Source organism: Notechis scutatus, chromosome 2, assembly GCF_049901735.1.
Source record: "Notechis scutatus isolate UNSWTSFEM ecotype Mainland chromosome 2, rNotScu1.2, whole genome shotgun sequence".
NCBI classification, from domain to species: Eukaryota; Metazoa; Chordata; class Lepidosauria; order Squamata; family Elapidae; genus Notechis; species Notechis scutatus.
In genome coordinates, this window is record NC_142010.1 from 172192661 (window position 1) to 172204901 (window position 12241).

General features: G+C 42.2%; 1 protein-coding gene across 3 annotated transcripts in view; it reads left to right on the top strand.

The window, feature by feature from the left end:
• FBXO10 (F-box protein 10) overlaps positions 1–12241 on the top strand; it is a 53355-nt gene that overhangs the window by 39700 nt on the left and 1414 nt on the right. Inside the window, exons 7-11 of one of the 3 annotated variants that reach the window (XM_026672842.2) lie at positions 840–992; positions 1739–2014; positions 3020–3330; positions 5163–5344; positions 6713–9264. In XM_026672842.2, the coding sequence (XP_026528627.2) occupies positions 840–992; positions 1739–2014; positions 3020–3330; positions 5163–5344; positions 6713–6890 (1100 nt within the window). In that variant the 3' untranslated portion in view covers positions 6891–9264. Of the gene's footprint in view, positions 1–839; positions 993–1738; positions 2015–3019; positions 3331–5162; positions 5345–6712; positions 9265–12241 lie in introns of those variants that run through there. The other 2 variants (XM_087957411.1, XM_087957410.1) reach the window with 2 other exon arrangements.

Here is a 12241-nt window from a genome sequence, read left to right on the forward strand (position 1 = left end):
TAATTTACTTTATTGTCATTGCACATCGTACAACAAAATTAAATACCATCTTCAGTGTACTGTACAGTAGAATTCAGTAGTTACTGCCCTGGGATAGAAGCTGCTTTTCAGCCTATTTGTCCTTTTTTTTTTTATTATCCTGTACTGTCTGCCAGATGGTAATAGTTCAAAAAAAAAAGGGTGCCCAGGATGAGATGGATCTTTTTGAACTTTCTTACGGCAGTGGGAGCTATAAAGCTCTTCCAAAGAGGGGACAGAGCAACCAATGATCTTCTGGGCAATGATGTTTTCTTTTTCCTTTCCTGCAAAAGTGAAAATGCCAGAGTAGAGAGATCTTTTTTGGTTGACGGCGGTGGGGGATGGAGTGGGAGAATGGGCAGTTTAAAGTGTTTATTTTGCTCCTGAAAATGCAAAAGGAGGAAACAAAGATTTGCCCAATATTTTCAGAGATCAGAGATTTCTAAAGAATGCGGTGGTCTGTTAAGACTTTGCCAAATTTAAAGAACACCAACTCTCTCAAATGCCAAAATTTTAATTTCTCCCTCAAAGAGAGGAGGCCATTGGCAAATTAGACTTTTTGCTCTTCTGTTTTATGCTATTTCCCTGCTGTGACTGTGGCTGTCACAGAACTTCACTTTGAAATGATAGGCTAGCCTATTTCTAGCAGTCTTAAATAATAAAAATAGTGCAGATTCGGCATAGAGAAGAATGATGTCAAGTTGGCTTGATGGGATTTCCACCTAGGTCCTAGGACATCTTTAGAAATCAATTGCTGGATTCCTCTTGATGATGGCCATTTAGCAATTTTTTTATTGACTGATTTTCCTACCGCACTTTAGAAAATGTCATCCGGGAGAACCAGTGGGGAGGTGCAGACATCCGGCGTGGGGGAGATCCCGTCCTCAGGAGTAACCTGATCTGCTGTGGCTATTCAGACGGAGTGGTTATTGGAGAACGAGGAAAAGGACTTGTAGAAGGAAACACCATTTATGGTAAGCCTGTTTTAAATCTCCTTTCCAAATGAAATGTGTGATGTATTTGGAAAATACAGGTGGATTTTTTTTTTACATGCTACCTCTAACCATTTTAAGCCTATCAATTTAATTAGAACCTGGCCTGAGTAGCTGCTGATTCTCTTTCAGGACATGAAAATCCAAAAGACTTTTTTAGCGTGTCAAAATTGTGTGCTATCCTGTGAATTTGGTGCATTGATCACCTAGGTTATCTCATTCTTCTGTTGCTTGTGATGGAGGTCATTGTCACAAGAGCAGGCAAAACTCATGCCTTTTTCCCATGGAGATTTCTCTTCCACACTTGCAGGGTTTCTGAACAATTCTGTGCATGGTACAGTATTCAAGTCTAATTATAGGTCAAATTAGGACAAAGACCTCTGGTTTTTGATTGATCCAGCTTTAGAAATGGATGTCTTCCATTCCCAAGTCTCAAGATTTCCATTGCTACGAAGTGCAGGAGTCTTGAGCTGCTCCTGGAAAGCCTAGAGATCCCAAGCAAGGTCAGAAGCCCAAATTCCTTGTATCTATATCAGATACCACTAAATCAAGGGTCTATCAACCAGTCTGTCAATTATCAAAGCTGATGTCATAGATATTTGAGTCTACCTGATTTGGATCTTGAACTCTGCTCCGGTATATAGCCTTGGACCAAACTGTTTCTCAGTTCTAGTGCCAAAATCATAATTTGAAAGGAAACCTGATAACTCTCCATGCTTCTCTTGTAGGCAATAAGGGCTGTGGTGTTTGGATAATGTCATCCAGCCTTCCCCATGTTACCAACAACCAAATAGGGCACAACAGCATCTATGGCATCGCAGTCTTTTGCCGCAAGGACGATGCTAACGATTATCTTGTCAACCAAGGAGGCAATGAGAACTTCAATGAGGAAGGTGAAGCAGCCAACTGGGAGAATGATCTGGAAAGTGAAGATGAACGCTTGACTTCCCGGCGGCCCATCAACATGGCCCTTGTGGAGTCAAACAACATCAACCATAATGGAGGTGAGTTCTAGCAAAATTGGATAACTTAGTATGAAGGAAAACTTAAAGGGGCCACCATTTGTGCAAAGTCCTTGCAGAAACACAGAAATGTAGAGTGATAACTTAATACCCTTTCCAGGACATGTTAGCCATTCTGCTACATGATACTTGTGTGGATAAACCACATGCTAATTTCTAGCGCACACTGGGTGGGGTGGAGTTGTTTACTCCTTTTGATCCAGTTTTAGTCTAAGCTGAATAGTAAATAATTTGTAATTATCATTTTATTTTCAATATTGTATAGAGTTGGGAAAGATCTCATTTTAAGTTGCATTGACTGACTTTATATAGGCATTTGGGTTGCTGTCTGAAATTGTGCGTATGTGTGTATAGGCCAAGAATGGATAAGGCATGCCAAAGAGAAGAATGAATTGCTTGACTTTTCAGTGAGCCTCAACTGGGGAGGTTCAGTTTTCATTGCTGAAATATGTGAATTGTAGTTGAAGCAGAGAGCTAAGCTGTAGACGAGGGGTCTTCAAACTTGACAGCTTTAAGACTTGTGGACTTCAACTCACAGAATTCCTCCTCCAGTCATATTAGCTCATGAATTCTGGGAGTTAAAGTCCACAAGTCTTAAACTTGCCAAGTTTGAAGACTCTTGCTGTAGACCATGATGCTGATCTTACAGAATACAATAGGGGGGATGATGATGATGACGACAACATACTCTTGCTTTTTGGGGGGAGTGTGATTGTTGTGCCTGTACCTTGCTGCCCAATTACTGCTCCCAAATTATACTGAAAAGTTGCCTGAAATTCCTTATCCCTCAGTGATCTCACTCCCTGCAATGCACGGCTATGGCTATTTTTTGCTATTTGTTTCATTTAAGTAAGGCCAACCATTTATTTTAAATATAGATATTAACTAGGGAATTTATTGAGACTGCATGCCGGTCTACTTTGACTTTTTCTCCTAATTTTGTTTTTTGTTAAAAGTATTGCTTCCCCTCTCTTCTTTTTTCCATAGCCGCTGGCTTGTATGTCAAAAGCAGCGAAGCTCTGAATATCATTGGAAATGCCATCCACGCCAACCATGACTACGGGGTTGCCGTGTTTCAAAGCTCGCAACTCACCCGAATTGCAAATAACAGCATTTCTTGCAATAGCCTCGGGGGAGTCCTGGTGGAAGCCGAGTGCCGGGTGGAACTCCGTGGCAATGGGATCTATGACAACAGCAGCCATGGCATTAGCTGCAAGGGTGATGGGGTCATCACGGAGAATGACGTCCTAGGGAACCAGGGATGTGGCCTCCGACTCTTGCAGGCAGCCAACATGAAGGTGAGTGCCTAAAAAAAGAACAGGCTTATTAGTATAATTAGTGGTATCATCTCCTTTCTCCAAAAAGGGATACTCCCATTGTGAAGTTGTCAAGATTAAGGTGGGTGGTTGACCCAAAGTCCCTCCCTGAATTTCCCAGCCAGTTTGGCCAATTGAAATCATGCCTCTGAATATTGCAATGCGCATCCTCCATTGGATAACATCAGTGAGAAACCTGAGGATCATTTGATGGGGCTGCTACTTGGATTTTGCCCAGGATCCATTATTTTCCCAAGAGAAGATGCCAACAAATAAACATTTTGGACCATTCCTTGGAGGAGAAACTTTTCAGGGAGAATTTTATTATAAAACATTAATGCTATGATGGCACCAAGAAATGATAGGTACAAAGGAGACAAAAACAGGGTTGGATTCTGAGTTTACTGAGTTGGGTGAATCCTACCACCAAATATTTCCAAGGCTGCAATGTAGTTTCGTAGCACCAAAGGTGCTTTTTCAAGAGGCAACTGGATTTCCTGATTTTTCTTTGGAGACGTTTCACTTCTCATCCAAGAAGCTTCTTCAGCTCTGATGGGATGGTAGGGAATGGAAGGATTTATATTCCTTGCAGACAGCTGGTCATTTGCATTCTTTTATAGAGTCGTTGAGGCCACTTGTAGGTTTATCTGTGTCCTCAGGGTCACCTGAGTAGTGCAAATAGGTATGGAGCCTTTTTGGAACTGTTGAAAGGACTGTGTTGTAGACTAGAGATAGATGATGTTGTATCCCTCACCCTCTGTTGATGGAGGGCTGTTCAGTTTTGACATAGATTGCCTCTTTGCCCTCTCTTTCAAACCAACAGTCCTCTCTATCCAAAAGATGGACTTTGCTGTCTTAGACAAAAAAAGAATGGATTGTTGTGGAAAGCCAAACCAATGGGGGCACCGCTGTGGTCCAGATAGGGACAGTCAAAGGGCCAGATGTGGCCTGTAGGCCTTAATGGGTTGGATGTGGCCTGCATTGACTGCTCAGGTTACATCTACTTTGGGGCATGAAAATGAAAAGCACTCAAGTAACATTTTGCTTAGTGATGCTCAAGGTTTTTCAATATGCCTTACATGTTTCTATATATTGAAGCATTTTAAAAATATAGAAAACTGCACATGCTTTAAATGGCGTTGTGCTCTTCCAAATTTGATAGCTACAGTGGAACCTCAGGTGATGACTGTAATCCGTTCCGAGAATTCGGTCGTCACCCAATTTTGACATCCCCAGAAGTGCATGCGTGAAAAAAAAATGGTGCGGCACAGAAGGGAAAACCAATGCGGAACATAAAAATGCCGTGCCTGTGTTTGGTCACCACTCGAACACCTGTTCGCAACCAGAGGTAAAAAACATTGGTTGTCACCCAGGGGTGGGTTTCTACCGGTTCTGTCCACCTCTGTAGAACTGGTAGCTCTGAAGAGCAGCAGACATAGAAACAGTTCTATGTCTGCTGATGTTTTTGCCCACCCACCCACCTGGGCTCTTACCTGATCTTTATTTCCTGATTTTTCAACTTCAGCTGCCGAACGAGGCACAGCTGCAGTTAAAAAAACAAGAAAAGAGGGCTGTTTCAAAGGCTGCTTCTCGGCACACAGCGTGCTAATGACGATTTACAGGCGCGCGGCTCACAGCAGGCAGGGAAGCTCGTAAATCCCGAACCGGTAGTTAATCCTGTCGTATCCCACCCCTGTTGTCACCCAAATTGTCATGAACGGAAGTGTTTGTGACCAGAGGTTCTACCTGTAACTGGTCTCTCATATTCACTGTGAAAAGGAATAACATGTTAACTGGCCTGTTATGCACTCCAGGTAACCAAGAACAGAATCCACTCCTTCCGAGGTTACGGGATTGAGATGCTTGATCAAACCAAGGCTTTAGTACAAGATAATTTGATTTTTCAAGGGAAGAGCAAAAAGACTATTTTACAGCAAGTGTCCAGTATGGAAGATTGTGTCGTTCAGAATAATAAGATCCTTGCTTTCAGAAAAAAGTAAGTTTGGTCGTATTTCAGTAAATGAAAAGCTCTGTCAGTGGTAGTTCTAGACTGGGGATTAATGGATTAAATCATCATGACAATATAACAGGACCTTGTAGTTTGTTTCTTTATTGAATAGTATTTGCAACCCACCCCAATCTCAAAGGATACGAGGTAGTACTCTAGTGATCTTTGTTTACCAACCACTCGCTCAGCAACCATTTGAAGTTGCCATGACATTAGATGAGTAGTACTGGGCCTTAGAATTCCAGCTACTGCACCATCTCTGCAGTCTCATGATTATCATTTGCACCCTTCCCTGATGGCCTCTCATAAGCAAAGTCAATGGGGAAGACATCAGGTAAGGAAACAAGTCTTTTTGGTAAGTCCCACACTCTCCCTGTGCTCTTGTGCCACCACTCCATTCATTCACCAGTCTTCTTGTGTGGTGCTGCCGCATAACCGCCCCCCTCCCCCCTCAACAGGTTCCTCCTAGCCTCCTCCACCCCCACCCCCCCTGCAGACTCCATCCTCCAGAGCTCCTGTGCAAAATATTTCTTGGAATTCGCTCATCTAGCCTGAGTGATTGCCTTTTTAAGTCTCCCAGATCCAGGGCTAATGAATCAGGATCAAGTCAAGAAGCTTTTCATGGATTCTGAGGTTCAGTTTGCAGCTAGAGGTGATGTTCTTGAGAGTTCTTCTGGGCTGATAAGTACGAATCTCTTTGCACAGAAGTAAAAAAAGATATATCATGGAGAGAAATTGAATTCTTCTCGGTGTGTTATTGTTGATGATGATGTTATTTCAATGGGTAAATGCCTTCCCCTTCCCTTTCCTGCACTACAGCAGTGGTCGGCATTTTGTTAAACCATCTGTGTATAGCTAGAAAGGAACTTATAGATTTTCAATTCTTGGTTTGTTTTGTTTTGTTTTTCAAAGCGGAAAGTCAAAGATAGCAGTTACAAATAGTTAGAACTGTAAGCGCTGTATCCTAAGATATTTGGCAGACATAGCAGCATTCAGCCACCTGTTGCGTAGCAAGTGTCAAAAAAAAATTGTACTTTCATCATTGGCACTAAACACTGATTATTGAGCAGTTCTTGCCTTCTTTAGAAAGGCAAGTTCAGACTTTGCAAAGCACCGTTCTCGCCAAAGCAATATTTATTCAGTTGGGTGTGTGTTCATTACCTTGCTTAGTAACTTCAACTGACACTGGCTGGTAATGAAAATTGAACTCTCACGTGTCTCAACCTCACTAAGCTGAGAAAATTTGAGCTTCAAAATGAATTCTTTCCTGACATAGGTTTCCTTAAATGTAGACCAAGTATATTTTCTGTACCATCTGAGGGAAGCACCAATGACTGTGGTATTTCTGTTCTTCAGGTCTGATGTTGCCTGGACCTTAGAGAACCCTCCAGCCAGGCCTCACATAGAAGAAGCGTCTCGAGGGGTGTCAACAGCTGGAAGCAGCCAGAAAGGATCGAACGTGACAGCCAGGATAGCTGCTAGAGTAGATGGGGGTTGTCACAACAATGGTAGTATCTTTTGCACTATTCTGTGATGGTTTGGAGATTTGCCTCCAATTTTCCTGATTATGTTCACTGCAACATTGAACAATCCACTTCTTTTTTTAGCTGACTGGCTAGCATTGTGAGCACATAAGAATTAATGGGAATGTGACTGAACAAGGAACTGTAGCCAGCTACAATCTTGTCCAGCTGACTAGGCCCTATTGAGTGTTTTGAGAACTTACCTCAGCTTTCACATCTGCATCCTTGCACCAGGCCCAAGTTCATTCCTTAGAAGGTGGTATTTTTGCAGCATCAAAAGATATGCTCGCTTCTTATACCCGCTTATCCCTTTCCTTTGTTGACCTGAGTATTCAGAATTACGTCTAAGGGAGAGGATTGGTCTAATAACTGTGGCATTTACCCACATGCCTAATAACAAAGGCATTAACTTTGCATTTTCGCCTCATACGGATTTTCAAAAGGAGTAGTTGCAAAGGAAGGGGAGAGCGAGTCTGTTTTCTGTGTGAGTTATTAAATTCCCAGATATTTTTTTTACCTTCCTTTCTTCTGTTTCAGTTAGCACAATTCAATGTGGCTCAAAGTAGGAGTGATGTGCAAGCAATATTATCAGAAGGAATTGTATCCATTCTTAACAAATACACCACTTTTGTCAACAAAAAAAGATACCCCCGACACACTTGCTATTTATATAAATGTGTAGGTGTGGAGTGGGTTGGGATTAACTTAAGCTTACACTCTCAGCGATTTGCCAAAAAGCCACTTGGTTTAATGTCAATGAAATCCTGAGTGCCTTGACCCATTTATTGGCCTGCTTGGCACCAGTACCTTGACATAGCTTGAAATTAATTTCCTTTTATTCCAGAGACAAGAGTTGTTTTCTTCTATATTGAAAAGATCCCAGTTTTGGCTGTTGTGTATGATTGTTTTCTCCCATCTGGGGCCTTCTAGATGCTAAACGTATCATCCAAAGCAGCATGTTTTTGCAAAGATTGGAGTTGTCATCCAATGCAACACAGAGGGAACATATATAATTTATCTAGCAGTAAGTCCCATTGAAAATAGCAGAGCAGAGTTACCAGAACACATATGAACATTGTTTCAGGTTCTAGACTCTAGAGCAGTGGTGGTTAACCTTTTTGGCACCTGTGCCGAAAATTGCTCACGTGCCAGCACCCAGAAGGTAATGCGTGCGGAGGGATCATGCCCTGTGCATGCGCACGGGGCCCCCACGCTCCGTGCGTCTCTGAGCATGTGCACATGATCCCCCCGCATGCGCCGTGCATCTCCCACACACCCCTGCCCCCGTGCATGCACACCAGATACTCAACAATCAACTGTCGGGTGGGTGGTGTGTGCGCATGCGCAGTGGAGCTCTTCTGGGCAGCATCCACTTCCGGCACGTATGCCATAGGTTTGCCATCATGGCTCTAGAGTATTAGATCAGGAATATGGCAAAATATATGTAAAATTACGTAAAGCAGGGATAAGTTACAACTCTTATCAAAATACAGTAGGGTGGTTTGTTTGTTTTTAAGGAAAATAAGATCCCTCAAAACGGAATGGTGTTTTGAGTCTTCAGCAAAAGAATAACTTGTACACTAGCGAAGATCTTTCCAGGAAGAGCTGTAATTATATTAATACCAACATTGCCATAATACAGTGATGCTGGGTTTAAAATAATGTCTTAAAATGAGAAAGTGGACTTATAGAAGCAGCTTACAGTAACTTTAGAGGCTGCTGAGAATTTGAACATAGTTTTATACAGGAGTGGCAAAAGGAAAGTATGCTGTGCTTTCATAAGCACTTAATACAGGTGGTCCTCAACTTAACAACCACTTGTTTAGTAACTATTCGAACTTAAAACAGCATAGAAACAGGTAACTTATCACCATTTTTTACACAACCACTACAGCATTCCCATTGTCACATGATCAAAATTTGGGAACTTGGCAATTGGCTTGTATTTATGATGGTGGCCACATCCCAGGGTCACATGATCCCCTTTTGAGACCTTCTGACAAAGTAAATGGGAAAGCAGATTCACTAAACCTTGTTACTAATTTAACTGCAGTAATTCATTTAACGACTGTGACAAGAAAGGTGGTAATAGGGGGAAAAACTTGCTTAACTTTCTTGCTTAGCAACAGAAATGTTGGGTTCAACTGTGGTCATACATTGAGGACTACCTGCATATAAAAATTTTCAAAAAGTATTCCTGGGCAAGATATTTCTTGGAGCTCATTGGTCTAAAATGGTGTCAAACTGGATCACAATGTTTTTGGCCTTGCGGAGCCGGGGTGGGCGTGGCCTGCGCATAACGTATCCAGCCCGCAGGCCGCCAGTTTGACAGGCCTGATCTAGATTGTGGATGATTGTCTTTTTTCAACCTAATATCTTAGAGCAGTGGCCCCCAACCTTTTTTGTGCCACGGCCCGGTACCGGCATCACAAAATGATCCGCGGCCCGGTACCGGCATCAGCACGCATGGCAAGGCGAGCCGAGCGACCGGCCAGCCAGTCGTCCCCCGCTTTTCCCCACCACCTTCAACTCCTCCTTTGTACCTTTGTCGATGGGCTTCGGGACGGCTTCGGGACGGTCGCTCGGCTCGCCTTGCCTTGGGTGCTGAAAGAATCCTCGCGCCTTAGTTTTGTTCGAAGCCGCCCCCCCCCCTTTCGATGAAACTAAGGCGCGAGGATTCCTTCAGGACCCAAACGCCGCTTTCCAACCGGAAAAGCTCACCGGAAGCACTTTCTCATCAAAACAAGATGGCGGCACCCAGCAAACCGGCGGCCCAGTAGAAAATGTTCCACGGGGCCCGGTGGTTGGGGACCCCTGTCTTAGAGGAAGCAAGATACGATGACTCACCAAGTTGATTTCTTGGAGAGTCGTTAATGAAATTCTCAAGGATAAGTGATGAAGGTATTTTAAAGGGACCAAAGTGAACTAGCCTTGTCATTTTTTTCTTTACTTCACAGAGCTTGTACCCGTTTGAACAGTTATGTGGCAAGCAATAATGTAGTAGGTTAAAATCTCAGGACTTTGAAGAATAATCTTGGTCTGCCATACGACTGTAATTAAAACAAGTGTTTGACATGAAAAGGGTGTGACTGGTGCTCTTGTAATGTTGTAAAGGTTGCATGTATTATTGAATTATTGCTGCATTAATTCTGGCTCAGGGAGAGGAAAAAAAGGACACAATTCTAGGACATAAACTGAAAAAAAAACAACCTTTTATTGACTTTGTTTTCAGAGGAGACCGTGAGGGTCTCTGTTGATCTGAAGCCTAGGCAAGTCTACTGTAATGCACGCTGCCACTAAGCTGCATTTGTAGCATGGAAATAAATCTCACTCTCAGTTGGTAAGCTGTAATTGATCTCTGGTCAAGAATGGTCAGGAGCACTTGATTAGGAGACAATAGCATTTTGTTTTATTCAGTTACATCTTCTATTGTCAGAACATAGAACAGTGCTCTTAAGATAACCAACAAATCATAACAACAGATATTTATAAATACCTCTGAGTTTGAATGGGGCAGAGAATCTTGCCCTACACCAAATATAGAAATCTCAGTCCTGTTCACTCCAGCCATAGCAGCTTGGGTAGGATCTTAAGATTACTTTTATCCCTTTTGAGTTGAACATGCCAGAGGCTGAACCTGGAACCAAGGAGGCTTTGTACTGCTTAGTTTCTCCTTTGTTATGTGTGTTTACTATTTTACAGTGGTTCATCATTTCCTAGAACAGTAAAAACAGGAGGCTTTCAAAAAGAAGCACTAATAAGAGAGAAAAGAGAATGTTATCTGCACATGGACTTATAGTTCTGTTATCTTCATAGGTATGGATAATTATAAAAGCATGTCTTAAAAAGGTGTGATCTTCAAATAGCATGGTTTTGTAGAAACTTTTTGCAGCTGGGGCTGAAATCCTATACACATGTAGGAAAGTCCAATTGTAACAATTCCATTTGGAATATGCATTGGCTTAAGCTGCAAGCCAGCAGAATAAGCAAGCCAGAAGTATTTTTACAGGGCTGGATCCAGTTTATCAGGTGTAGAAAGCATTTCCCTGAGTGGAAAGTAGGGAAAACTGCCAGTTGGGCCTTCTCTCTGAAGCCTGTTTTCCAGTTCTTTTAGCCTTCTTAAGCAAAGGAGTAGAGAGAATGAACTAGCGCCTACTGTTGCAGGATCAGAAACGTTTTACTTAAAAGACGCAGCTTTTCTAACTACCAAAACACATTGTGAATTCAACATCAATATTCCCAGTTCAAGATACTCCCTCAGGAGTTACAATGACAAACAAGTCATTGACGGTTCTTAGTCCACTGTAAACAATCAAATCTTATTAAAAATTAGATGCCACTAAATTGCCTCAGTTCTTTGACTTTTAAGCTGCAATTTTATACCACACACCTTGTTGTAAATTCTGCTATAATCTCACTTCCAAACAGACATGAGACTGCACTGTCAGCAATAAAGTGCATTGAGCCATAGATCACTTCTTAAAGCATTTTAGCTTAACTGGAATTGACCACTAATACGTTTAAGCTTATAACTGGGCTGGATGATAATCTGGTGTCTTGTTCAACATATACTTTGTTAAAAGAAATGCAAACTACTCTTTGAAAAGTTTTATAAAGGAAAATCTGTGTACTACAAAATAAAATTTTTTTAAATGCAGAATTTTTGCTGATTTTTTTTTCCTAATACATTATGGAAGGTGACAAGGGGCAAAGAATAACAAGGTTTATGTGTCTTCAATTAACTGCATAATGAAGAGAAAATTCCTTAACTGTTGTGTGTGTGTGTGAGAAAGGTGGGATTCAGGCAAGAACTCGGATACTGCAAATGCTCCAAAAATTCAGTTAATATGAACTTGCCTTTCAGTCTGGATTGCTGTATCGACATTTATTCAGTTGTGTTGGCTAGAGATTATGACAGTTGAGGCCCAATATGTTTATAGGTGACCAGATTGGAGAAGAATAGTGTATCATCTCTCTTCTTTATAGCAACCGCCTGCTTTCCATGCCCTGATCACAAGGTAAAATGTGTGACTTTCGGCCAGGGGTCACCAACCTTTTGGACCTCAGGGACCACCAAACTCAATTTTAGATCCCACAGACCAGAGACCCTGGGAAAATCTCAAAAAAAGTCTGCAGGAAAATTCCCCAACCCGTTTTCCTACCGATCCGTCATTCCTTATTTGGGATCACAGGATACCGTCTCCGGCTCTGTTTTCAGGGGGAGAGAGAGAGAGACTTTTGGCTTCATGCAAGGAAAGCAGCAGAAGCAGCAATAGTCTTTCTTTCTCTCCCCCAAACTCTGCCAGAAATTAGTCTCTGTGAGACTTGTTGCGCCAGTGCATCCTCTTGGAGCAGGGTGCCT